This window comes from Tympanuchus pallidicinctus, unplaced genomic scaffold (genome assembly GCF_026119805.1).
Source record: "Tympanuchus pallidicinctus isolate F22 unplaced genomic scaffold, pur_lepc_1.0 scaffold9, whole genome shotgun sequence".
In the NCBI taxonomy this organism is placed as follows: Eukaryota; Metazoa; Chordata; class Aves; order Galliformes; family Phasianidae; genus Tympanuchus; species Tympanuchus pallidicinctus.
The window spans coordinates 4,269,464-4,294,525 of NW_026294813.1; the positions used below are offsets into that span (position 1 = coordinate 4,269,464).

Sequence of the window (25,062 nt, forward strand, 5' to 3'; positions counted from 1 at the left end):
GACTCGTAAAGACACTCCCTCAACTTATTTTTCCCACTTCTCCTATGGCTCATACTATGTACAAAGGCAAGGAAATCTGTCATATTCACTTTTCCTATAATCCTCATCTTTATCCATATCACTGAGAAATTACAAATCGAAATACACTGTCTCTGGGAATGTAAAGTTTTCTGTCCCTCAACATGTCTCCTAATATGCAAAGTTCAATAAAACTATAGATCAGATATAAGACTAGATGATTAGAGTAGAAAATAGAAACTTCTTCAAAATTGCAAGAACTACATTATAATGAGCAGTAGAATTCATTCTGAACTCCAAAAGCTGAGTCCAGGCCAAACAAAGTTTTAAAAGATTAGCAGTAATTGGGGGGAAAAAAAAAAAAAAAAAAAAAAAAAAAAAAAAAAAAAAAAAGCAATATTAGACAAATGGAACTAAAAATCAGATGATGACTAAGTAAATATTACAGGCACCCACCGTAACAGAAACCAGTCTGGTAGCTAGTGACATTTTTCTACTAATTTTGTACAAGCTGAAAACTTTTTTAAAAAGTTCTCTTTGGTATTAGTACAAAGCTAATAATGTTTGAAGTCTGGAAAAAAAAAAATACCTGTACATTGACTCTTTCATTCACACAAGACAAAACATGAAGAACATGCATTTTCGTGTCACATTCTGTTACTTCCTGAAGAAGCTGAAAGAGCAGTGTAAACATGGATTCCAAATACTATAAGAAAAAGAAAAAATAAAGTATTAGATAATAAAAAATGCAACTGATGATGTGAATTGATAGTATTTCAGTGTGCTTACAATACTAAGACATTTATGAACTATGAAAGAATGATAAAGTGTGCAAAATGCTATTTTTTCAAAACCGCATAATTAACATTCACAGTTTAAAGAAGATAAAGAAATCAGATACACTGTGCAAATATGTAATCATTGTGAACATACATCAGTTTGGTGTTTCCGTAAGTGTAACTACAACATCATAAATAAAATTGCATAAGGCTGAAAATCATCTCTGCAGAAGAAACACAGTTTTGATCAGAGCAAAGCTATAGTCATCCAGTTTTGAGGGGTCAGCAGGTAAAATTCAGATTTTGAACTGGAAAAGACATCTTAAAATATCATTTTTTTTTGTGAATCTATACCCTAAATCCTGGAATTGGTTGATTGTTCCAAGAGAATTTCAATTAGTACATATAGCAATGAGAATGCAAAGCTAAATTTAAATTCTGAAAATAAATCTTTGCTGTATTTATAGCTAGCATTTCACTGTTTACTTAATGCCAGCCATAGTAACTGTAATGAACACCAAAATAAGAGAACAACTAGTCTATGATTTTAAGGCATTATTTTAACAACACATCTATATTTAGTATTGATGTGCAATAGCAGGTTGGAATGTACTGTTTGAAATAGACATACTTGAAAGTAAGTTAGAGTGGAAAGGGGATGTATTCACTAAAGACAGCATTCATACCAACTCAGTATGAAAAACCTTAGCACCTGATAACACAGGACATATATATATATATATATATATGTATATACACACATATACACACACACACATATATCACAGAATCACAGAATCACACAATTGCAGGGGTTGGAAGGGACCTCCAGAGATCATCGAGTCCAACCCCCTGCCAAAGCAGGTTCCCTACACCAGGTCGCACAGGTAGGCATCCAGGCAGGTCTTGAACATCTCCAGAGAAGGAGACTCCACCACCTCCCTGGGCAGCCTGTTCCAGTGCTCCGTCACCTCACTGTAAAGAAGTTCTTGCGCACATTGGTGCAGAACTTCCTATGCTGCAGTTTCCGGCCGTTTCCCCTTGTCCTGTCTCCACTCACCACTGAAAAGAGTCCGGCCTCGCCATTCTGCCCCCCACACCTTAGATATTTATAGACCTGGATCAGGTCCCCTCTCAGTCTCCTTTTCTCAAGGCTGAACAGACCCAGTTCACTCAGCCTTTCTTCATAGCAGAGATGCTCCAGGCCCCTCACCATCTTTGTGGCCCTCCGCTGGACTCTTTCCAAGAGATCCTGTCTATTTTGTACTGGGGAGCCCAGAACTGGACGCAGTACTCCAGATGAGGCCTTACCAGGGCAGAGTAGAGGGGGAGGATCACCTCCCTCGACCTGCTGGCCACGCTCTTTTTAATGCACCCCAGGATGCCATTGGCCCTCTTGGCCACAAGGGCACACTGCTGGCTCATGGCCAACCTGTCATCCACCAGGACACCCAGGTCCCTTTCCGCAGGGCTCCCCTCCAGCAGCTCATCCCCCAACCTGTACTGGTGCATGGAATTATTCCTCCCCAGATGCAAGGCTCTACACTTGCTTTTGTTAAACCTCATCTGGTTTTGTTCTGCCCAGCTCTCCAGCCTGTCCAGGTCTTGCTGATATATATATTGATATATATCAAATATATATCAATAAAAGCAACAACAGGAAATTCTAATCATCACGCAGTAGAGAAATTCAGAATTGTCTGACTGAATACTGCACATTAAAAATATTAAGAGCAGCAGTATGAATCTTTACATGTTTTGTCCTATGCAAAGTACAAGTAAATGCATACACATTCATGCAAATGAAACGGGAAATTACATTGTTTTTCCTGCTTTCCCCCAGAAATCATACAATCACCAAGGTTGGAAAGGACCTCTCAGATCACCAACAATAAATCTACCAGCTCATGAGATTGCATTCATATAAATGACCTTACCGGTAAGAACTGCTCAGTTCTGAATTCAAAGTCATCTACGGGTACATAGCCATTAAGGAAAGTAATACATGTTACACATAGATACAACACTCCAAAAGCAAGCATTTAATGGATATGTGACAATAACAAAGTCAAAAAAAAAAAAAAAAAAAGAAAAAAGGCAGTAAGTTTAAAGCTCACTATTTTTCAGCAACCCTCAATACCTCTGTTAAATGTCTAACCAGCATCTTTGTTAATAAAAGGATATTTAACTTCAGCGTTGTAGCTGTTTCAATACGGACCTGAAAGACAAAAGTCAAGACACATCAACCTTATGTCCATTAAACTTTCTGATTCTCAGCACAGTATCTGAAAACCTGTTGCTTTGATAATTCAATTGTCATGCTTGTTCTACAGCCACGTAGATTAGTTTACTCTGACACATTTGTTTGTTTTTGTTTCAGGACCCTCAACAGTTCATTTTGCAGCACCCAGAGATACTACCTGGATAAATTGCTCAAGCAGAACCACAGAGGTCAAGAAAAAAATAAACAAAATATCTAGCCTGTGACAAAAACTCATATAAAGCAGAAGGTATTTAACTTGGGATTATCTCATGTCTTGCTGTCACACAAAAAGCAAATAGATAAATTCCACAAGTGGCATGTTCTTTCTTGGTGGATATCTTGGAAAGCTCTTGCTTTGAAGTCACATACTTGACAAGGAAATCCATGCTGTTCTGCTGAAGCTGTATGGAATCAAAGAGCTGCTGGATTGTCAATTAGTAGTAATTAAATAACAAGCTAGCTCTGCTTTTCATTTTTGATTGTTCTTGTGGGATTTCTGGTCTTCTTTGCTGGGTAAACATTGGCAGAGTTTAAAACAAACAAACAGGAATGCAGATTGTTAACTTAACTTTACATGATGGTAAATGGAAACTCAAGTTTTTATTCAACTGGCTTAGCAATCAATGCTGTTTCCTGTATTTGGCCAGCAGAGAACAGCTACATCAATGCTTAAGAAGTATTTCTGTTTCAACAGTATAACAGAACAACTTTGTTTTATCTACACAAAGTATCTGCAAGTTAATAAATGACTTCTCACAAGATACTTCACACCTTTGTTTAAAAAAATAAAAACAACACCACAGATTTGCTTCTGACAACAATTTTCCCACAATTATCACCTAGCAAGCATCTTAACATTTGGTTTCATGACTGTTGCCAAAATTCCAGAAATGGGCTCTCCCAGAAGGTAGTGTAATGGAGTTTTACAGAAAGCATGGAATTTACATATCACCAGTGTTTAGATAACAGGTGAAAACATCACTTAGTTACACTTACCACTAAGTCTTGGTCTTGAAGCAAATTACGAATTGCCTCATATAACATAGGCCTCAAGTCTGATTTGAATTTTACTGAAATCCACTGTCCAATCAGCCAAATTACTCGTCGGCGTATTGGTTTATATCTCAAAGTAGAAGGGAAAAAAAAAAAAAAGTACTCATTAACTCACACTTGCTGTTCTAAAATAATTTGTTATTAAAAGATTTAGTTTTTTAAGACCAATATTTAACTTGCAGACATAAAGAGTTAGGCAAGACAAATCCTACCAAAGGGTTTTAAGTAACAATCTATTTTGCTTCATTACTTCAATGTATTTTTCATTTTATACAATTCTGGCTTTGTAAGTCATCAAGACAGCAATTTAAACAACTTACTGATTCTTCTTTACGTTGAATAAATCTAATTTATTAAAAATTCCCATAACTATAAAATAATTGATAAAGCACACCTTCAGAGAGTATGGAAGTTGTCAAAGTAGCATAAATGCAGCACTTCATCAGACTGGAACACAAAGCTAATGAGGAATAACATTCTATTTTTGCTTGAGATTTACTGAGTGACAGAGAAGCAGGAACAATTTCCTACCAAATGCTGCTGAAGCATGTCTTTCAGATGACACAGCCTTCCTGACACCTGTCTTACTATTTATTTAAGCACCTGTGATAAAACAAGTTTCTCCATTCTTGGAATACTCATGCCTGATATGCAACATCATCAAATTCAGATCGTTGAAAAAAAGTATTCCTTTTTTTCCTGGAAAACAGTCTCGGATAGTTTTCTAACCACTATTATTTGAAGAGAAGTTTTAAATAACATTTGACAGCAGTATATAGCTGTCTGCCAATAGCAAGTGTTCTCAACTTTGGTGATACTTGTAGCACAGTCCATACCTCCAATATGCATTCTTTATAAACACCCACTCCTTGCAGAATCATAGAATAATTCAGATTGGAAAAGATTTAGCTAGTTACTGACTGCTGTGGTCATAGTTGATATCACTATCACTCTCACAACAGCTGGAGATATTCAAAGAAAACAAAATGCAGCAAATCCTCTGGTTACTGCTAGCAGCACCCAGGTTTTCATTCCAAAACTTAAGCTAGCTGGTGATTATCATGATTGCGTAAAATGTGACCATCTGTGGAAGAGCAGATCATACCCTCTAATCTCTTTTATCTTAACTGCTCATCTATTCCTGAAGTTGCCATTAAAGCAGTATTTCTAACATGACCCCTTTTCATTACCTTAGAATCATAAAATCCTTAGAGTTGGAAGGAACCTCTGAAGGCCATCTAGTCCAACTCCCCTGAAATGATCAGGGACACCACAGCTCAGTCAGGGCCTGATCGCCCAGGGCCTGATCCAGCCTCACCTTGAAAGTCTGCAGGGACAGGGCATCAACCACCTCAATGGGCAACCTGTTCCAGTGCCTTGACACATTCACTGTAAAAGAATTTTTCCTTATATCTAACTTAAATCTATTGTCCTTGGGTTTCAAAAAATTTTTGCGCTGCACACATTGCATGTGTTGCTCAAGCCTTAGCAGTGCTGCTCTCACCATGCATTCACTGAGCAGCTGCAAAACCCCAGGGTAAGAACTGCCTTGGTAGTCTCCAGTTACAATAGCAATAGAAGCTATTCAAACAAGCAAGGCTTTCAAGTCACAGACTGACATTTACTGCAAGCTCCTGTCCCCATAGGTATTTCACCCTGAGCTATCACAAATGCCACCCAAACAGTATGATGAGTGATGAGGTGTCTTTCCTACTATAAATATAACTAAATCAGCCATTGAGGATTTCTGCCAGTTTTCACTTATGCTAAGGAATATGGGTAGATGCCATAAATATGCCAAAGCCAGCATGAGCTACAAATACAATTGGCAGCTTTATTCAGAGATAAGTGCTGCTAGAGCATAGCAGCAAAGGATTAAGCACATGTACATTATCTGAAATTTCTCCTGTTCTTCTGACATTCAGCCGAAGCACTATAGTGCTTGACCACTGGTGGGCAGCAGAATGAAGCTGATATCGTGTTTTATAAAGTAAGACTAATGAGAAAAAAAGGAAAATACTAGGAGACACCAAGTAAACAACTGTGGTAATTACTCTACAACTCTAAATCAAGTTTATACAGCCAAATGTAAGTAAATAGGAAAAAAGTGTACTGTAATGGCAAGTATTTTAATTTTCTTGAGTTTAGCAGCATCATTCACTGCACATGAAATTCATCTGTGTTTGCCAAGAATATGCTTAGAATTGCCATTTAAAAATAAAAAAGTCAACCAGTAACTCTTATTCCTTGCAAAAAATGACTTAAAATTTGTAGTAGTTCCTGTAGGCATTAGCATATAAATTAGTTCAATATTTCATTTTACCACACATAACAGTTATCTGAATTTTCAAATACAGAAGAAAAATTGAAAGGTTTTCAAAGGACATTAGGGTCACTTTCAGTGACTAATGAAAAAAATGAAACCTAATTAATCAGAGTCAAAGGGTGATTTGGAACCCACCTGATAAGACCACGTGTAATAGCATTTACTGTGCTACCTGGCAGAAGGGTGACAGCTTGAGGAATAGGGAGGAACACTTCTAAACAGTTGTTGAGACAGACAGTGATGTCTTTCTATCTCTGCTCTGAGATGCCAAAATTATCTTTCAAAATACCATAAGATAGATACTAAAGGAAAGAGGTACTCATACGAAGGTCATCCAGTTGAAGAGGAATTTGGTAGGAAGCAAAACCCCTAGTAGATGGTCTATATAGTACACTTTACATAGAATCAGCTTTAATTATTCACACATCGAACACAAATCTGCCCTCACTTCCCTATTTTATTTCTGGCAGAATGAATCAAAGAGTGCTACAGATGGCTTATACTTGAAGAGAACAGAGAGCAACAAAAGAACAAATTGCTACCTTAGCTAAGATATTCACAGAAAAATCAATTCCACAGACTTCAGTTAGACCTGGCTGCTTAAAAGGCTATGGAAACTCGGGAGGCCTAAGTAAGTACTTTTAGAAAAGCAAAATCTGATTGTCCTGAGAAAGCTTAATCAAGTTAAATAGCTGAAAGAGGAAGGCTTATAATATCTTAATAGAACATGGAAAGTGGACCTGATAACAACTTAAATATTATTAACAAAAGGCAAGCTTCATAATCACATCAGTGGCTATTTACCTATTCATATTTCATACTATGGTCATTTAACGAGTACTTTTCAATACTGATCATTTTTCATGTCTACAATAATGAGACATTGTATCTTACCAATTTATATCAAGAATCCATGTTTAAATGAGGAATACATAACAGTTCAAAATATTTACCTGTTATGAGAAACCTGAAGTTCTGCTAGCAGTTGATTTTTAAACCACTGATCGAAATCCACACTATCAAATAGTTCATAAGCAGCCAGTCCAACCGCATTATACACTGGAGAAAATCAATAGTTATGCTTATTGTTTGCTCAAGTGTTTCATTTTTCATTATAAATAATGAGGCAAATTTAAAAAAAAAAAAAAAGATAATCTGACTGAAAAAATGAAAATAAAACTAATGAATGTACTCACAGGAACACTAACAAGAACATGGATGTTTTAGCAAAAGGCATGACAGAAGAAAACTTACAGACTGCTGAAAGCAGTTAAAAGCTGTACGGACAATGAAGAATTCATTCTATTAAGAATGGTTTTGTTACAGCCCTCGGACAATTCTTTTGACATAAAATACTTCAATTTCTAAAATGGATAGAACATCTTCATGAACATATTGCAGTTCACGTAACTCGTATCATTACTTCTATTACATGAATAGATCTTCATATAATCTTTAAGAAGTCAAGCACATACACAACAGCAGCTCTGTTCCTTCAAAGGTAAAGCAAAATTTAATTTACCAGCATCTTTAATCAGTATAGCACTGGTATCTTCCAAGTTGGTAGTTCCTACAAGACAAATAGTTAAAGAAAAAGGTATAACTAAAACAATGCCAGAAAACTGTTTAAGAGTTTATAATTGAACTAGATATGCTGTAAATTAAGACAGCTTCACTATTTTTAGTTACAATTCAGTATTTCAGTTTTGACATCTTTTTCAGTGAATGTAGTGAAATAAAATCCGTTTTCATACTGTACTTCTGACTCATTTTCTCAGAGCTGATCAATTTTAATAGCAACAAAAAGTCAGAAGGTTGTATTTTATGAGCAGACTCAAAATCCACAAACAAGAAAAGACTGTGTCTACCATGTGGTACTACTGCCAGCTGTCATTACCTGGACTTAGCTCCCAAATACTATATACGCATGAGGACATGTTCTTAGTAAAGTAAACATAAGTAAACATTTTCCAAAGTCTTGAGAATTAATATGTTCTAAATACCATATAGTACTTTAGGTCTCAAATAAAAAATATTGGGAAATACTACTAGGGGCAACAGGAGCAAGAAATGCATGCATGAGTACATCTCTTAGCGTAAAAGCAGCATCTTTAATTCTTGGAAAACAAATTAACTGCCAAACCTTTTGTAATGAGCCTTATACTATTTCCAGCATAGCAAATCATCCAGAAACTTATAGACATAAGACACCTAAGAAGAGATTCTGGATGTGAAGTCAGAAATTCTTATTTTCTGAGCGTTATTTCTATTTAATAGTAGGTACTGATCCACTCCGTAAAGTTCAAACGCAAAACAATATAATAAATAAAGTACAGTGCAACCTTACAAAACCTAGTCCAAAATGATGGGAGAAAAAGTGATAGACTTATAATCTCCCATGGCCACTATAAATGGTATTAAAAAAAAAAACAAACTTGAATCTTTACTCAGCATATGAAGACTTCAGATTTTGTATAAAAAAAGGCTGAGCATTTAGAGTAAGTTCTTCAGAACTAGCAAGTATTCTTGACTCTACAAAAACAAGCATAATTTGAGCTTTCATTTTAGAAGGTTTATTTTTCCCTAACTTCAGCATAAACACAGCAGAACTAACACAAACACAAAATAACATAAAGCCCTGCAAGATTGAAAAGTTCCCTGTTAAAAACAACTTTCATTAAACTTGTTGATTGACCATTCTCAAGAAAGTCTGAAAGCTCACAGCAATAGAAATGCTCCAAATTTTGTCAGCCATCTAGAATTACCTCTACCTAACCTGCATTTTCCTTACACCAAGTTTAGCAATCTTAAAATACTAACATGCTTTCAAAAATACCACATGAATGCACTCACATTCACTCACCACATCCAATATCAGAAGGTAAAATTGTTTCATACAAACGTTTCACAGAAATTTCAGTTCATAAACTGTTTATAAAAGACAGAGAATGCTACATTTTTTGTTCCTGTATGTTTTAAACAACTTACCTTGCAGACTGTGAACCATTTCTAAAAGTACAGGAGTAAGAGTCTGATTATATTCATGGAAAATATCAATAAAAAGAACTTCCGTACATGGCTGAAAAATTGAAAGAATCTGTTTCAGAATCAAATAAGGGCAATTAAAATGTATTTTAGGCTAAATTTCACATGTGCCAAATATCTTACACCACAGCCCATAATTTAAAATGTAATATACCATTTCATATTATATAGTATGTAAGATTTTGATGAAAGTGTCTATATTAGCAAGCTCTGTGGTACAAGAGTGGATTGGTGGAGTGAAACAGCAAGAATTGAGCAACTGTAAATATTTCAGTTTTTCACTAGTTTTTTTTGTTTTTAAATTATTTCTGGTCCAATCAATTGATACGATTTCATACTTGCATTTTGGAAGACACTAGATGTGCAGGGTTGTTTTTTCTAGTTTTAATCTGAAAGTATCCCAGCAAATAAGCTGAGTTCTCTTTGCAAAGCAAAGCATAGCATAGATAACAGAGATTTACTCCAAAAGCACACTAGAATCTGAACTAAAAGGTACAGATGCATCTGAAACATTCTTCATTCATCACATCTGACAAAGCCAGTTTAAACAAGAGAAAACTTTTACTGGATTTAATAACCACCACATAGTACACAATGCAAATGCTGAAGCAAATTCCATGCTCAAACATGGGAAAAAAGTCCATAGCTTCCAGTACATTCTAGAATGTTTCAATACTGGTAAACACACGAAGTTAAATTTATACTAATTCAAATGAAATTTTAATTTATTTTTTTAAGTGTAAGCTTATCTGTCCACCAAGTATCATCTCTCTTAGGTAAAAGTGCACTCATAGATGTCAAATGCTTTATTTCAAATTGAAACACTCACTCTGAGACTGTACTTCCAAGAGTCTCCTCCTGTCTCTTCTACAGCTATTATTTCACAAAGAAAAGAAGAAAGCGTTATTTCAATTCAATTGTGGTTCAATTAAACTTTAGTATTTAGATATGCAAATGTATAATATGTCACAGACAACTGAGAAATCTCATATTATGGAAACATTATGGATGAAGCATTTGTCTATGTAAGACAGTAAAAAAAAAAAAAAACAACAAACAAAAAAACCCCAAAAACTAGCAACTATTATAGGAGGTAATTTCTAGAGGCAATGTGCATATGAAACTCTTACACCAGCATCCAAATAAACTACAGCCAACTACACAACATATTTCTTACTGAAGCCTTCTGGGTCTTCTTCCCACATTGTTAATTCTTCCTCTGTCAGCAGAAAATAGTGAGTGACTAGTCTCCTACATATCTCCATTAGTGTTGGATATGTGAAAAACGCTGTCTTTATCTTATGTGCTTCAAGAGTTTCAGGACTGCTATCTGAAATGAAATGTATAAAACTCCAGATTACAGTTAAATGGCTTACTGATCAAACAGTATTAGAAAGAAAATAACAGATAAGAAATTCTCATTTAAAAAAAAAGGCTATTTTCATGGCAGATCTTCATTAACAGGTTTCTGATTTGGTTTTCTTTTATAGCAAGTTAAACTCCTAAATTCATTTAAGAGTTCTCAAGCAGAACTATCAGACTGAATTGTGTTGCAACGCTTTTCAGCTACTACTTCTATGATAAACAGTTTTGCTGTTGCTCTCATATTATTCTTTTACATATAGCATTGCTGAAGAAATCAATTAAGACACACAGATTTCAAATAGTTTCATTTATAGCTATTTAGAAAGCATATCCAAATATAACCTTAAAAATCTAGAGTGGTGTTTTTTGGGTATTTTGTGCTTTTTTTTTTTTTCTTTTTAGTGCATATTTTTTGGTAAGGAGTTAACTCTGCTTATAAGAAGTAGCAATAAATACAAATATTGCATGCTGCACAGACAACGCAGTTACAGAAAGTAGCAATAAAAATACTGCTTACTATACAACCAGCATATACACTATATGTCAGTCAGAACTTAAGAAAAATGATTTTTCTGTATTGCATTTTTTTTTTAAATCATAGAATTGTCAAAATGTCAAGTGCTACAGCTTTTATTAGAATATACTATGTTCTTCATGCCTCAAGTGACTACACCTCTATTTCAAAAATTCAAATGCAACTTTGATTATTAATAGAAATTTCTACTTGCAAAAATTGGATTTTAGAACACTTCTGTGAATCATGGAATAATACTGAAGTACACGAGTAGTTAAATACATCAACATTTTGAAGGACTTTAGATGTTTGGCATGTATAGTCCTTCTGACAATACAACACTCATGAAACCTCCTTCTACAACTGGAAAGAGAATGCTAAATGCTTTTTAATTTTGGGCAAGTGTCAAACTACTATGGAATTTTTTAAAAATAAGAATATTGTTCAATGCTAAAGAGAACTATTTTTCATTATCCGTTTACAGAGGTATGTATGTAAGGTGCAACAGTCCTACAGAAATAGAAAATAAACTTTTGTTTTCCACTGCATCCCATAAATTCAATGTTTTCTTGTATTTCAGTGTTTCAGTATTTGGTCTTGCAATTAACTAATAATTTCATTAAACTTTTCTCAAATTAAAGATGCATTAAACTATTTGATGAAAATTGCCAAATTCCATGCCTTTACACTTTTAAAAATGACTTCCATAAAAACTAAGACAATTAAAGGAAAGACATTAGCATTCCTCATAATTTGAAATGACTTCTTCAAGTCAATGCCCATATACTTTTAACTATCAAAATAAGAATTACCAATACAGAGACAGAAGCACTAACTATTAAGTATTGAAGCATCATGTATTTCAAAAGAATACCTTGAAGGAAATTAAGAGCTGGCAACTGCCAGCAAAATATTCAAGATAAAAAATGGTTTTAGCAAATAGCAGCAGTACCTTCAATATATTTGGATGGCTTGTAAGCATAGTTTTTTACAATCATCTTGATGAGATTCATGCACTGTACAATAAAGCGCTCAAATACAACTCCTTCACCAGCCTCTGTGAAAACATAGCTCACAGCAAACTCCAATGACCTCTGAATTAAAGGTGTAAATGAAAAAGGATGTTGATCCAGGAAGTCCAAAAGCTGAAATTAAGCAAGTAGAGGAGAAAAACGATAAATCAAAAGACTTTTTTGCAGGTTCCATAATAAATGCTTTCATACACTATCAAAAAACAAGGTGGGTTTTTCTCGCTCATTTGTATGAAGTTACAGAAAATCTAAATTAGGTACAGATCAGTATTTACAGTTAATGAAGAGTTAATTTCTCCATTAAGTTCTTGATTCATATTCGAGATGATCATTTTGTTTAAGAAAAACAATACTTGTTATCAACTAGCCCAGCTTGTGAGCAACACGGTTTATAAAATATACCTGACACATTTAAAACCCATTCATTAAATACAACAGATTCAAGACTGGCAGATACATTTCTGAAAAAAAAATAAAGAGGAGGGTACTTTATAACAAAGAATTTGCAGTACCCTGCCTTTCTTTAAGAGATCTGTGACCTACTGGTTTTAAGAAACAGACATAACTGCAAAGGGACTTCTACTACTGAAATGGTTATTCAGCAACCAGAAAATTTACTTACCACTTTAGTGAACAGAATTATAGTCTTCTCTAGACGATCCCTGCATACGTTTCCTGTCCGTATATTTCTACCTGATAAATCAGATATTTAACACAATCATTTTTTCAGGCTCATTTATTTCTGGGTAACTACATTTCAAGACATTAATAATGGAGAACAACTTGTTTTATTTGTAGTTCAGGGATTATAGAAGCCAGAGAGAACTCTATAGTAGAATAAGCTCAAAGTTATAAACAGAAAGTTATGAGTATGAAAAAAGAGTTATTTAATCATTCCTCAGTAGCAGAGAAATTCACTGTAACTGATCTGAACAAAACGTAGTTCACAGTAAAAGCTCAAAGACAAAATAAAACACAAGCAAAATGCTAGTACAGACAAGGAGTAAAAAAACATACAAAAGATTAAAATGTCCCCGTACAAAGAATATACTACATCCTTATTAGTTTTGCCCATATACACAGAAGACACAGCTTTTATAAAAAATAGAAAAGAGCTATACAGAGGGCACACAAGCAAAAAAAGGAGATATAATAAACTCTAATTTAATTTAGATAGTTCTGCTTGCTTTTGTAAGGCAGCTTACTGATAAGAAAGTGGAAATAATAAACTTCAGTTTACTCTGAATACGATTTGAATACACTTGAATACGATTTAAAGAACTATGAAAATTATCAAGTTTCAGATGGGATGGTCTTAAAGTCACTCAATACTTGGAGACTAGCCAAAAATCAAAGGGCCGGAAAGAATATGACTATCGTACAGCAGAAGCAGCAAATAGCTGAATGCAGAAGCATTTGTATTTTAGAAGAGCGAACAGAAATTTTACTCCGGCATCAAACACAGCGGCAGTTTCCGTAAGCTTTCCTAGAAGCAAAGCTCAGAATTCAGACCAGCGCCTCTTACCTAAGTTCAGGCTCCTGAGCTAAGTACTTTCATTTGAATAAAAAAAACTATTTCTATTCAATCTCTGAAATAAATTTGCTGAATCCTAAAAGAATGCCCTAACAAGTTTTACATGAATTAAAAGCTTACACTGTGGACAAATGGTGCTGAATGATGCTAGCTTAAACCACTACTGCATGCATCTGGTAATTTCCTTACAGAAGTAACTCTGGCCAGCTATGCTCATGCTTCTGTCGACTGTGTTAACTTGTGGTTGTCTGCTCTGTCGCATATAAAATGCACATAGCTAAATGTGGTCTTTATTTCCCATGTGCTAATTGTGAAAATACATGGCAGAGTCCAGGAAATATGAAGAGCATAAAACTCTCCCAAACAACAAGAGAATTGAAGATTACCTGAATTTTAGTAGCATCTACACATTTTAACATTTCTATCCTGTCATTCCCTCACTTACAATATTTTTTTTTTTTTCTCTCCAAAATAGGCATTATAACAGGTACAGTTTTTGGTAGAACAAAATTTATACTGACATCTTTCCGGTGCCATTTCAAAACCATTTAAAGCATTAGTTCAGCAGTTACAAAAATATGTTTTTGATATAACTGCACTATTCTTATATCCAAATTCCAGTATTTAACTAACAGAGGCACAAGCATTAAGACACTTACTACACTCCAGAAACTGTTTTAGCCGTTCGAACAGTGCATGTAGAAAACCCTGAAAAATATAAAAGTGTATGATTAAAGATTAAGCTTATTTTGTAGTACAATATGAGAAGAAAGTTAGTAAAACTGAAGTCAGTTCAGACATGTTACCAGCTCAGACATCTCCTGATCATTTTTAATTAAGTAATTAATTACAGTGGACAAGTAATTTCCCCATGAAACAGAATTAGGTAGCTATCAAACTGCACCTAAACTGACCTTGCTAGTACCACATAAGCAGCAAACATGTGTATGCAAAAATATAGACATATGCTTTACAATCTTTCCTCTTGAACACAGCATCTAATTGGATGCATACAACTGCGCCTCAACTCCTGAGTGCTTTTCAGCAGTGGACAGGATAAGGAAAAAGTTTGGGTTTCTTCTCTCTTTTTTTTTTTCTCCTTCCCCTTTCCATAGATAGGTTGCATACCACAAGCGTTCATCTTGTAAGCAGAAAATACCAATCATGGAAAAATATGACATTACATTCATCATTAAGTGAGGACATTCTTCAAATCAGACATGCCCAACCCATGGGCCAACACAGCCTGGCCCAGCCGGCACTGCAGCCCACCCTACCCCACACCAGTTCCTCCCACTGACTGGCCCAGTCCCAGGCACATACCCACACTGCCCCCCAGCTGCCAAACAGCAGCATGTAATGAGTGCTGTCTAAGCTGCAGCCAGAACATGGGCAGGGCGCAACACAGTGCCAGCTCGAGTTAAAGCAAATCAATGTGTGCGTTTCGATTCACTGGCTGAACACAGTCCTGTGAACAGCAAAAAAAAAACATGCAGCTGCATTTTCTGTTTTGATAAAGGAATTTAAAGGAACAGATTTCAAGAACATAAAAAAAAAAGATAATAATATATTTTTTTGGCAATTTGCAACTCTGTTTCCAGGCAAATATACGTAAATATACAAACTGGGTATTTTCAAACGGAGTGTACAAGGTTGCAGCCAGACATTCAACTTAAAAATCTGACTGTCTCTCTCTACTTTTATAAGCCCACTCTTACAGGAGAAAAAAATAAAAACATTCCTCTCTCTACAGTCAGCCTTATTCATATCATTGCTTTTTGGCAGCACATTCACTGGTGAACAACCGTTTTCAAGGCTGAAGTACAGGAGTAATATTTTACCCCAAATCTCTGACAAATAGCTTGAGAGCTCACTAAGAAGTGCAGCCACTGCCATCAAACCAGGGACTGATGTGTTCATTTCACAAAAACAAGGCCATGTGTCCCACTACTTCTGGGTTTTTGTTGTGCATTTTTTGTTTTCATAAAAAAGTATTAAAGATTAAGATAAGTTTTGTTACTAATACACATGACTGATATAATATTTTATGATGGCTGCTCCAAAAGTAATGCCTGCCATTTTGATATACTGGCCCAAGGTATCGAAGGTGGATGCTGGTAGTGTGACAGTTGAGGATGAACCTTCCTGTCAATATTTCATTATAATGTGAAGCCATGAAACAGATGGCAGCAGAGGGGCAGTCCGACAAAATGGTGTCTGATGTGTAAGTGTAAGGAAGAAAGAGAAGTGTATCACTGGATTCCATCATGTGGAAAAAAAGAAACCCACTGACATTTACTGACAATGAACATTGATTGAGACTAACTGCACAGTGGACGTGAGCACAGTGAGGCACTGCGTGGTGTGTTTCAGCAGCAGCAGCAACAGTGGGTCACCTTCACTGCTGCAGACTGTTACAAGCACACCATGTAAGCTCTTGTTCATCACAGCAAAAAATACATAGCTGATAGATGACAAGATTGAAAACTAATGTTTTACAGCTGAGATTTTGCTCTACCAAATAGTGTTACTATATTCAATCTGTTGTAGTTTCCATGGAAATAAATAGGAGGCATTACTTTCAGAGCAAACTTGGTGTTATGCACCCCAAGACAATTTCTGTTTGCTCAGCACAGCCCAGGCAGCCAAAAGGTTGCACAGGCATGCATAAAACAACCTTTAAATATGTTCTAAAAGGTGAAACAATAACTGAAGATTTCTAATGTAAGTATAGAAACAGTTGAATGCTCCTTACCATCACCTCTACACTTCGATGAGGTTCTACAAATCCATGGACTGTTAGTTTACGAAGCACTAGAGAAAAAGAAATTACTGGGTAGATATTTCTCAGCCCTTGCTCCAAGAGATTTCATAACATGCCTAGTTGCTGTGTGTTTCTTCCAATTCTCCAAATAAAAGATCAATTTCGGGTTTTCAGATGGTCCTACTATACATACCATGATGATAATCTCACTGAATTATTTTAAAATTCAATACATGACATGAAAACTAATTAAGAAAACACTATGTTACTAAATCATCGAGAAGAATTCTGCAGTAGTTTTACATATTCGCCCATTAAGGAGCTGGTTTTACAAAAGGAGTAAGTCAGATATGGCCCACAAATCACCTTATTAATTTTTTCAGGCTTTTTACTGCCAGAAACCCAAAGCAGCCCTATGCCACAACTTCTGAAATGTCTGAAAACTGTTATCAACCACACTGCAGGTATGCACACAAATATTTTATTTCCTCAGTGTGACAAAGTACACATTCATTTCACTGATAAATTCTTGAGCATCAGTCTAAACTGATCTAAAAATCTCAACTGACTGATAGGGCTATATCTCTTCACTGATCATAAGATGAACTTAACACAAACTTATTGATCAGCTTCTTCAGTTATGTGCTTAAAATAAGACAGATGCAAACCTGCATTATAACACACACAAAAATGCTTCTTGTCATGCCCCTCTCTTTCTCATCTCTTAAACACTGACTTCTTCCCACAAGTATATCAGAACAGTGCATATAGAGGAACAAAGGTACTTTATTCTTTTTCCAATGCACCATCTTCACCCTGCCTTGCTAAAGGCATGCCAAAAGAGGCCTGTTTACTCAATAGGCATGGATTTGTGACATATTGTTAAGACACTTTACCAGAGAAGTCTTGATCATTTGAAGCGAATTGTATCATAACATATTTAATATAATTTGATATTATTACCTTTCAACGACAACAAGGTTCTTTCTAATGAATTTGAGGCAGCAGCTTCGTTCCCTGTGCAAGCCTGTTGTAGGAAAGTATCTGTATGATGATTCCACAAGGAACATGCAAAGCTATAGATTCCAGATGCAAGCTGAAAAAGAAAGATCAACAATGTATGTAATTTTCCAAATCTACCTACTATGATAAATTTGTAAATTTTAAAGGCCAGTTTAGGCTTAAATTATTACTCTACCTTCTTGTATAATATGGACAACAGCGTCTCACTCACTGCTTTGCTGTACCGAGTTGTACAGAAGATGTTTTCCAAACTTCTTGTTTGGAAAAAACTTCTTGTCTTATCTCAAATATATTATGACAGATTCAGATGCTTCCCAGGCTACCTGTTCTGTGACTCTACCACTTTAAAGGCAACTATATAATCCCCCTTTCTTAATTGATTTTCACTGATTCTAGCTATAGAATAGGCTTCAAAAGCTCAAATCTCTCCTGATTGCCTCCTCTCACTAGAATTAAACAATTTGTCTCACGGCATCGCTAACATGTGAATCAGCTTACTCTGGGAATACAGGTAGGACTGACATGTATGTATCTAATCAAGTTGTACTGAATGATGCCTCCACAAACTCATTTCTATGATAGCTCTGAACTCTGACTTCTACTCACACAATTTAAAATACAGCATGACTGACAGTATTTAAAGCTTTATTAACAATAGCTGGGGAAAGAGAATCACAAATACCTGCACTACTCATTAGGAGGACCCATCACATTTTTTTACATTTGAAATCATTTAAATATCTATTAGATATTGCAATAAAGCAAATTACAAAGATCTAGTCACAGGGCTAGACTGCCTTAAATTTACTTAGTCAATAAAGTAGGAAAAGATTGATGGTGGTAGTAATGAAAGAAGAACAACCATCAAGTATTATCATACGTGAAAACTGCTCAAGATGAAAAGTAATGGTAAAATCAAAGATGGAAGACTTGTTCAGTGTTAAATCTCGTAGGCTGCCAATGACCATGAGGATTTGTATTGAAGTTTCCTATTCTGGACCATACTTCAAATAGCTGTCAATCTCTAAAGCATCAAAGAAGTAAGACAGAAGTTGTGCAGAACTTCGCGCTTCCATGATTAAAAAAAAAAAAAAAAAAAAAAGTAATTTCTGGAAAACACAGGAGTATCTGGTATCAAATTTACTTTCTGTTAGCTCATTCAAATATCTTCCATCAAGCTGCAGTTTCTACAATTTTTTTGTTTTGCTTTTTTTCAAAGAATCATGATAGCAGGTAGAAAATATAAATATTTTTAAAGCAAAAAAATTAAATAGTAGGGAATGATATTGCTAATGTGTCTTCATGGAAATAATACTGCCGATTCTACTACTTCAGCTCTTCATGTATTACTGTTCCATACTGTTCTCAAAATACAAAAGATCAGATGTGGCAAACACCACATGTTACATTCATTGAAGACTGCTTTCCAGAAATTAAAAAAAATTGTTGCATAGAAGAAAACGATCATATGAGTTTGTTCAATAGCTGAAACCATCAAAGAGGATATGATCACAAATACAAGAGCTCTATTAACATCATCCTTACTGCTCCTTTAATTCCGAAGTTTAAGGAGTTCAAGAAATTTAAAACAGAAAATAAAACATGAGTGAAGAATTGTCAAAAATACCCAAGCTAGCTGTACTAGGAGATAGTCTTTGAAAGCCTGCTCCTTCCCTATGACAAAAAAAACCACCACAACGAAACAGTAAGTGAAATGCGACAATTTGTTATTTTTCTTTAAAAGTGCAGAAAAATATTAGAAAGGTAAAATGTCCCCTCAAGACTATGAATATTTAAAAGTAAGAATTAGGATGAAAAACACTGTTCTCTTTCTACTACACATATTCCGAAGTGCAGTCACTAAAAAATTGGAAAAATGCTTAAAAGCTCTGTTATTTGTCATGAGAAAAGCTCTACTGTCCAAGAGAAGTCAAATGCCACTTAAGAGATGTGAATTCCCTTTACCAGGAGATAGAAGAAGCAAACCTCAAAGTCTGCTTTTTCTAAAATAAATTTAAAAAAAACCTTATATGTCAATAATATCATAGTATCACATGCTTAAAAAATTTTCTTTTTCCACTTGACGTTCAAAAAGCTGTGGATATATACAGTTCAGATTAAGGTGTTTTTGGTATTTTTTCCTCCATTGTGTACAACACAGTGAAACTGATGTTTAATTTGCTACATCTAGTTAATTACATCACATCACTGGCTAACTCCAGATTGGACTGCAAATACAGCCAAAGACAAATTTGCATTCTAAACAGCAGACTCTCACAATGGAAAATGCAAACTCCATGAGGCAAAATTTGGTGTTTTCATTCAAATCCTATTTTCCAATTAACCTGGAAAAAGCAGTTGATCTGATGAAAGCCAAATCATCACAAACACATTTCAATGGACAATAAAGGAAAAAATACTGTGGTAACGGAGTCTAAAATCCATTTTTTTTAATTTTTTTCCATTTTTTAATAATTTTTAATTTTTTAAATACCATAGAGATACATATCTAGGACACTCTTCCAAAAACAGTGCTAGTTTATATATTGCAAGATCTGCTTTACAATATGTTAACAAACACCTGATTTACACAGGTTGTACTGCAGATTAAACTCTGCTTCTTAATACAAAATGCTATAAAAACACTCAAATCAGATAAAAAATTGAATAAAAGTTTGAACTACATTTGTTTCACATAGAAATTGACTTTCAAACACTTCACATTGTACATATGCCCAAAGCAAGCACATTTCTGTTTCAAGGGCAGATGCAAAAGTCTACGTAACTGCCATTATTTCATTTTCAGCTAACCAGAGGGACGTGACAAGCATATAAGACAAGTTGTTTGCTTATGCTGTGCAACACTGTATCTCGTTACTTACATCATAGAAAAGTTTCCTGTCTGCAGCAAGTCGCTTGGATGCCAGGGTCTTCGTAACATGATAAAATGTAAGTAATGCTCTGTGCTGTCGAAGATCATCTTGGACTTTCACAGATTCTAGAAGTGTGGGTATAAGTTCTGGCCATTGCCTTGGGCAGTCCACCCTGGCAACTTTAGCAATCAGTACAGAGATCTGAGTTGCTATCTGAAAACAAACAAACAAACAAACAAACAAACAAAAAAAAAAAAAACACAAAAACCAATCAAAACAATACACAGGTACCATAAAGTCTAAAATCATTCAGGAGACAAACACTGCAGAATTTAACAGCCAAATAAAACTTGAATTTCTAAAAAGCTAGTACGGACTTATCAAGTTTTTGCATCTTTTTTTTTTTTTCCTGAACCTATTTTAGAGTAAAGTTTTAAAGCACAGAAAAACAATTTCTTCAACTTTCTGATTAAATATTAAGTAAAATGCTAAACTGGCAGTAATGTTTAAATTTTGCATAAAGATTATAAAGAGATCAAAGTTCTTTAGGAACTAGCTTAAAATATTAGCTAATAATTCCTCCCAGAATCTCATGTTTATATAAGCAAGAATCCATTAGCAGAAGGCAGGCTGATTATCTAGTGTACAAATACTTAGAGCTAACGTTAATGGCCCAAAACTCAACAACGACTCCTTATTCTAATAAAAACAGTAGCTTAGTCACTTTAATTTATATATGACTAGACAGTATCCTACTAAATCTTTATTATGTTTATGTAAGCTCACTTAAGCTGCGATTAGACACAGGGCAGCAATACTGCTTAGGTGGGTCTATGTGTCAGCATTCTCAACAGTTCATTCCTGTTACACCACTGCCACCACCCTCCCTAGTGCTGTTATACTGAGAGACAGATCAGTGTATGAGCACATCTGAAAAAAGAAAGTCACTGAGGAGCGGGAGTGGAGAAAGTCATTTTTGGGTGAAATAATTCCCTGAATATCCCACATATCTGCATAAACAGCAAAGGGTAACAAACTGTCACTGCAACCAGCAACAGAACAAAAACCGAAACTAAGGAACAACAACAAAAGATGAATTATGATATATATTATGAGACCGGATCTCACTTCAACATGAAGATGTGTACGACATGCAACATATAAATTAAAACTTGTAAGTGTTATTATTATTTTAAAATATTTTGTAAAGAAAGAAACCAATTCAAGTATAAATCAGTTTCCCATTACTGACCTGATTCACTGGTTCATTAAAGTTGGCAATAAGTCCAGCACGCAATGTTGTTTTTTCTTCTTCAGAAAGAGCACTGTCAGGATACATTTATTAGAATATAATTTTATTTCCAAAAAAACTCAATAATCCTTATTTAGAGTTGTCACTACTGTTTGACAATTACTGCAATCTGTGCATTGTAATGTCTGGGTGAAGATTATCAAACCGAAATATATATTTCAAGAAAATGGCGTACAAACGTAAATTATGAAGAGGTCATCCCTTGTTTTTCAACTATCTCAAGGTATTTGAAGAAAAAGTGAAACGCTCAAGTATTACAAGGTCTTTTGGCATCAGGTTTTACTGTAACTTACATAAACCCAATTGGTAAAAGAGCAAGTTCACATACAGAGTAAGATACAGCTATATTGAGACAAGAAAAACTATACAAAGTAAAAACTGACTCTAATTAAGGAGTTAGTGTACAGTAATTACTGTAACAATTGTGACTCGAGCACTTTCATTTACTCACAAAAGAAAAATTTCCACTCTGCCTGTATTTTTGTTGTTGTGTTTGTAAATACACAAAAGCAGCATAAAATTTCCAGATACACAGGCATAATCTGAATGGTTCCCACAACATGAAAGGTACTAATAATGTACCTAAGAAATCTAATCTCAATTGATTACACATGCAAATTTCAGTGATTGTAAAGATATGTCACTTTGAAGAACAGCAAACAAAGACAGTGTTTCAATTGTTCAACTTTACGATTTCCTTTATTTTGTGAGCTTATGAGAGCCTTTGCCTGAACTGTCTTTTCTGTCAAGCATACTAAATGGACATTTCAGAACCAGTAAATCTACAATTCATTGCTACAGGTAAAAATATTGTAAGTTAGCTTTGGCATTTACAAGCAAAGCAAAAGAAGAAATCCCTTAAATAAAGAAGTTTATGATAAACAAAGTGGACAGAAAGCTAAAGAATTTAAGAAATTAATTAGGATCCAAGCGGTATAGTGTGTTTTTATGTGACATACATATACAAGTCTCTAACCACTCACAGGAGTGCTAAAGAATTTACCATCCAGATAGTCCAACACTGACATCTGCTGGACACTAGAACTCCAGCTCCTTATTTATGCACTGCAGAGTTCATAAACATAACCACAGGAATCAGCCTATTTTCCTTTAATAAACTGCAATAAATACCTACAGCTCCAGACAAACTAGAAGTTATGAAGAGTGCTTATTACTCAATATGTTATCTTACCTCTGGGCTGAATTACAGCAGAGGAAAAATTGCTAAGTCTCCAAGTCTTTAAGTTGTAGTCTTCCACAATTTGGAGTTTTGAAGCTTTTTCATATTTTTGTGTATGTGGCATGGGAAAATACTTACCCACAGATTTAAAAAGTTCCTCTGGAGCTTTTGTTTATTTATACATATTTTTAGGATGTATTAGTGCACAAACTAGTAGTCTAAATCTGACACTACTTGAAATCAGCATTCAAACGAAAATATGATGAAAGATATTATGAAGGTTGCTAATATAGTAATCAAATTAAAGAACAAAGTCCACAAAAGATGGGAATTCACAGTAATAAATTATATGTGAAATCAGCAATATTTTCGGGAAAAGAAACTCATAGTACCACTGAGACTTTGAGAGAAGTTGTTTCTGAAGAAGCCCAGAATGTACAAAATTATAAAATAAGACCACAATCTGATAACACTTCCAAAAGATAGCTCAAACAGTGCCTGAAAACAGGCTATCACAAATCTAGAATCTACTCAGAGAAAGTTGCCTGAGAAAACAGGATAAAGCACATTCAAAGGCCTATCTCTAAAACTACTTGTTGAAAAATGCTGCTTTAAGTCTAACACAAGTAAAGAATAAGCAGCCTGAGTATGATGGAGAGCACAGGGAAACGTGCAGAAGGCAATATGTTTCAGAAGGATCATTTGCTCTTTAAAGAAGTTGTTACGACTTAGTATACTGCAACTATGAATTTTATTAGAATGAAACACTCCACTTTCCAAATAATTAATGAGTTCAACTTAATATCTTCCCACCATGTAGAAATAGCAGTTGTAAAGCTACAATTGCTCAGCAGAAACAGGGCAAAGTTAGTCCTGTTAGACTCAAGGAAAACTTGAACACAGTGTAAGAGAGGCATTTAGTATACTGTGACTGTTCCTGGAGATGGAATGTTCTTCACATGCGTGTAAGTATTCAAGAATTATTGCTTTAAAAGAAACTTTCTTTAGCTCTGATTTACAAATGAATTAAAGCTACATTAATAGGTTATATGAGTAGGTTATCTGTCAGAAGGCAGTGAGGCCCTGGCACAGGCTGCCAGAGAAGGTGCAGGGGCCCCATCCCTGGAGGTGTTCAAGGCCAGGTTGGATGGGGCCCTGGGCAGCTTGATATGGTGGGTGGCAACCTGCCCATAGTAGGTGGTTGAAAGTACATGGTTTTTAAACCAAGCCATTCAGTGATTCTGTGAATTACATAATTCTTTGCAACAATTAATAATGGCACTGTAACTTTATAATAAGTAAAATATTCAGTGCTTAACACTGACTAGACCTGTAGCTTCTTTGGAGAGCTTTTTGTCATGTATTATCAGAACAGATACAACAGGAGAAGAAAAGGAAGACCAGAATTTCCTATTGTGTTAGGTAGTGCCTCTTTCCCATGCATATAATTCAATGAGAATTCCAAATCATATGAAATCTGCACAAGTAACCTTTCCGGAGTCTTCACTCCTACTATATCTGCACTATCAGAAAATCTAGATAATAATTACAAACCTCATAATGTTACTTCAAAACCTGATGACTACGAAACACACTTGTAGCTCAGTTTTTTTAAACATGAAGAAAGTTCTGAGAAGTAATATGAGAGCAGATAGGGACACAGCGTTGTAAAGTTTTAATCAATTTCAACATCAACTCCAAAGCAGCTGCTGTCTACAAAGGAATTAGCTGACTATCAGCTGGGGAAGTGTACCAAAACCTGCTGTAGGTTAAGTGGAAAGGAGTCAGAACTTACTGTGGCGCAACTCTTCTCCAGTAGCGATCAATTCCATTTTTAAAATACAACACAGCTAACCATCTGACATTCACATCCAGGGCATGATTTGTAAAGATGTTCTGTTTGGAAACAAACAAACAAACAAACAAAAAAAATACAAACGTTAAAAGTGATCCAACATACCACAGAAACAAAAGAAGCTGTA

General features: G+C 35.0%; 1 protein-coding gene across 3 annotated transcripts in view; it reads right to left on the minus strand.

Annotated features, from left to right (window-relative positions):
* IPO11 (importin 11) overlaps window positions 1–25,062 on the minus strand; it is an 85,957-nt gene that overhangs the window by 40,410 nt on the left and 20,485 nt on the right. For all 3 annotated transcript variants that reach the window (XM_052670416.1, XM_052670414.1, XM_052670415.1), the window contains 17 exons: window positions 24,876–24,976; window positions 21,841–21,913; window positions 20,598–20,801; window positions 17,656–17,788; window positions 16,684–16,742; window positions 14,588–14,636; window positions 13,017–13,087; window positions 12,316–12,508; window positions 10,662–10,814; window positions 10,314–10,357; window positions 9,428–9,518; window positions 7,962–8,009; window positions 7,393–7,498; window positions 4,057–4,183; window positions 2,982–3,015; window positions 2,735–2,775; window positions 608–724 (listed from right to left, as the gene is read on the minus strand). In XM_052670416.1, coding sequence (XP_052526376.1) covers window positions 608–724; window positions 2,735–2,775; window positions 2,982–3,015; window positions 4,057–4,183; window positions 7,393–7,498; window positions 7,962–8,009; window positions 9,428–9,518; window positions 10,314–10,357; window positions 10,662–10,814; window positions 12,316–12,508; window positions 13,017–13,087; window positions 14,588–14,636; window positions 16,684–16,742; window positions 17,656–17,788; window positions 20,598–20,801; window positions 21,841–21,913; window positions 24,876–24,976 — 1,644 coding nt within the window. The remainder of the gene's footprint in view (window positions 1–607; window positions 725–2,734; window positions 2,776–2,981; window positions 3,016–4,056; window positions 4,184–7,392; window positions 7,499–7,961; window positions 8,010–9,427; window positions 9,519–10,313; window positions 10,358–10,661; window positions 10,815–12,315; window positions 12,509–13,016; window positions 13,088–14,587; window positions 14,637–16,683; window positions 16,743–17,655; window positions 17,789–20,597; window positions 20,802–21,840; window positions 21,914–24,875; window positions 24,977–25,062) is intronic.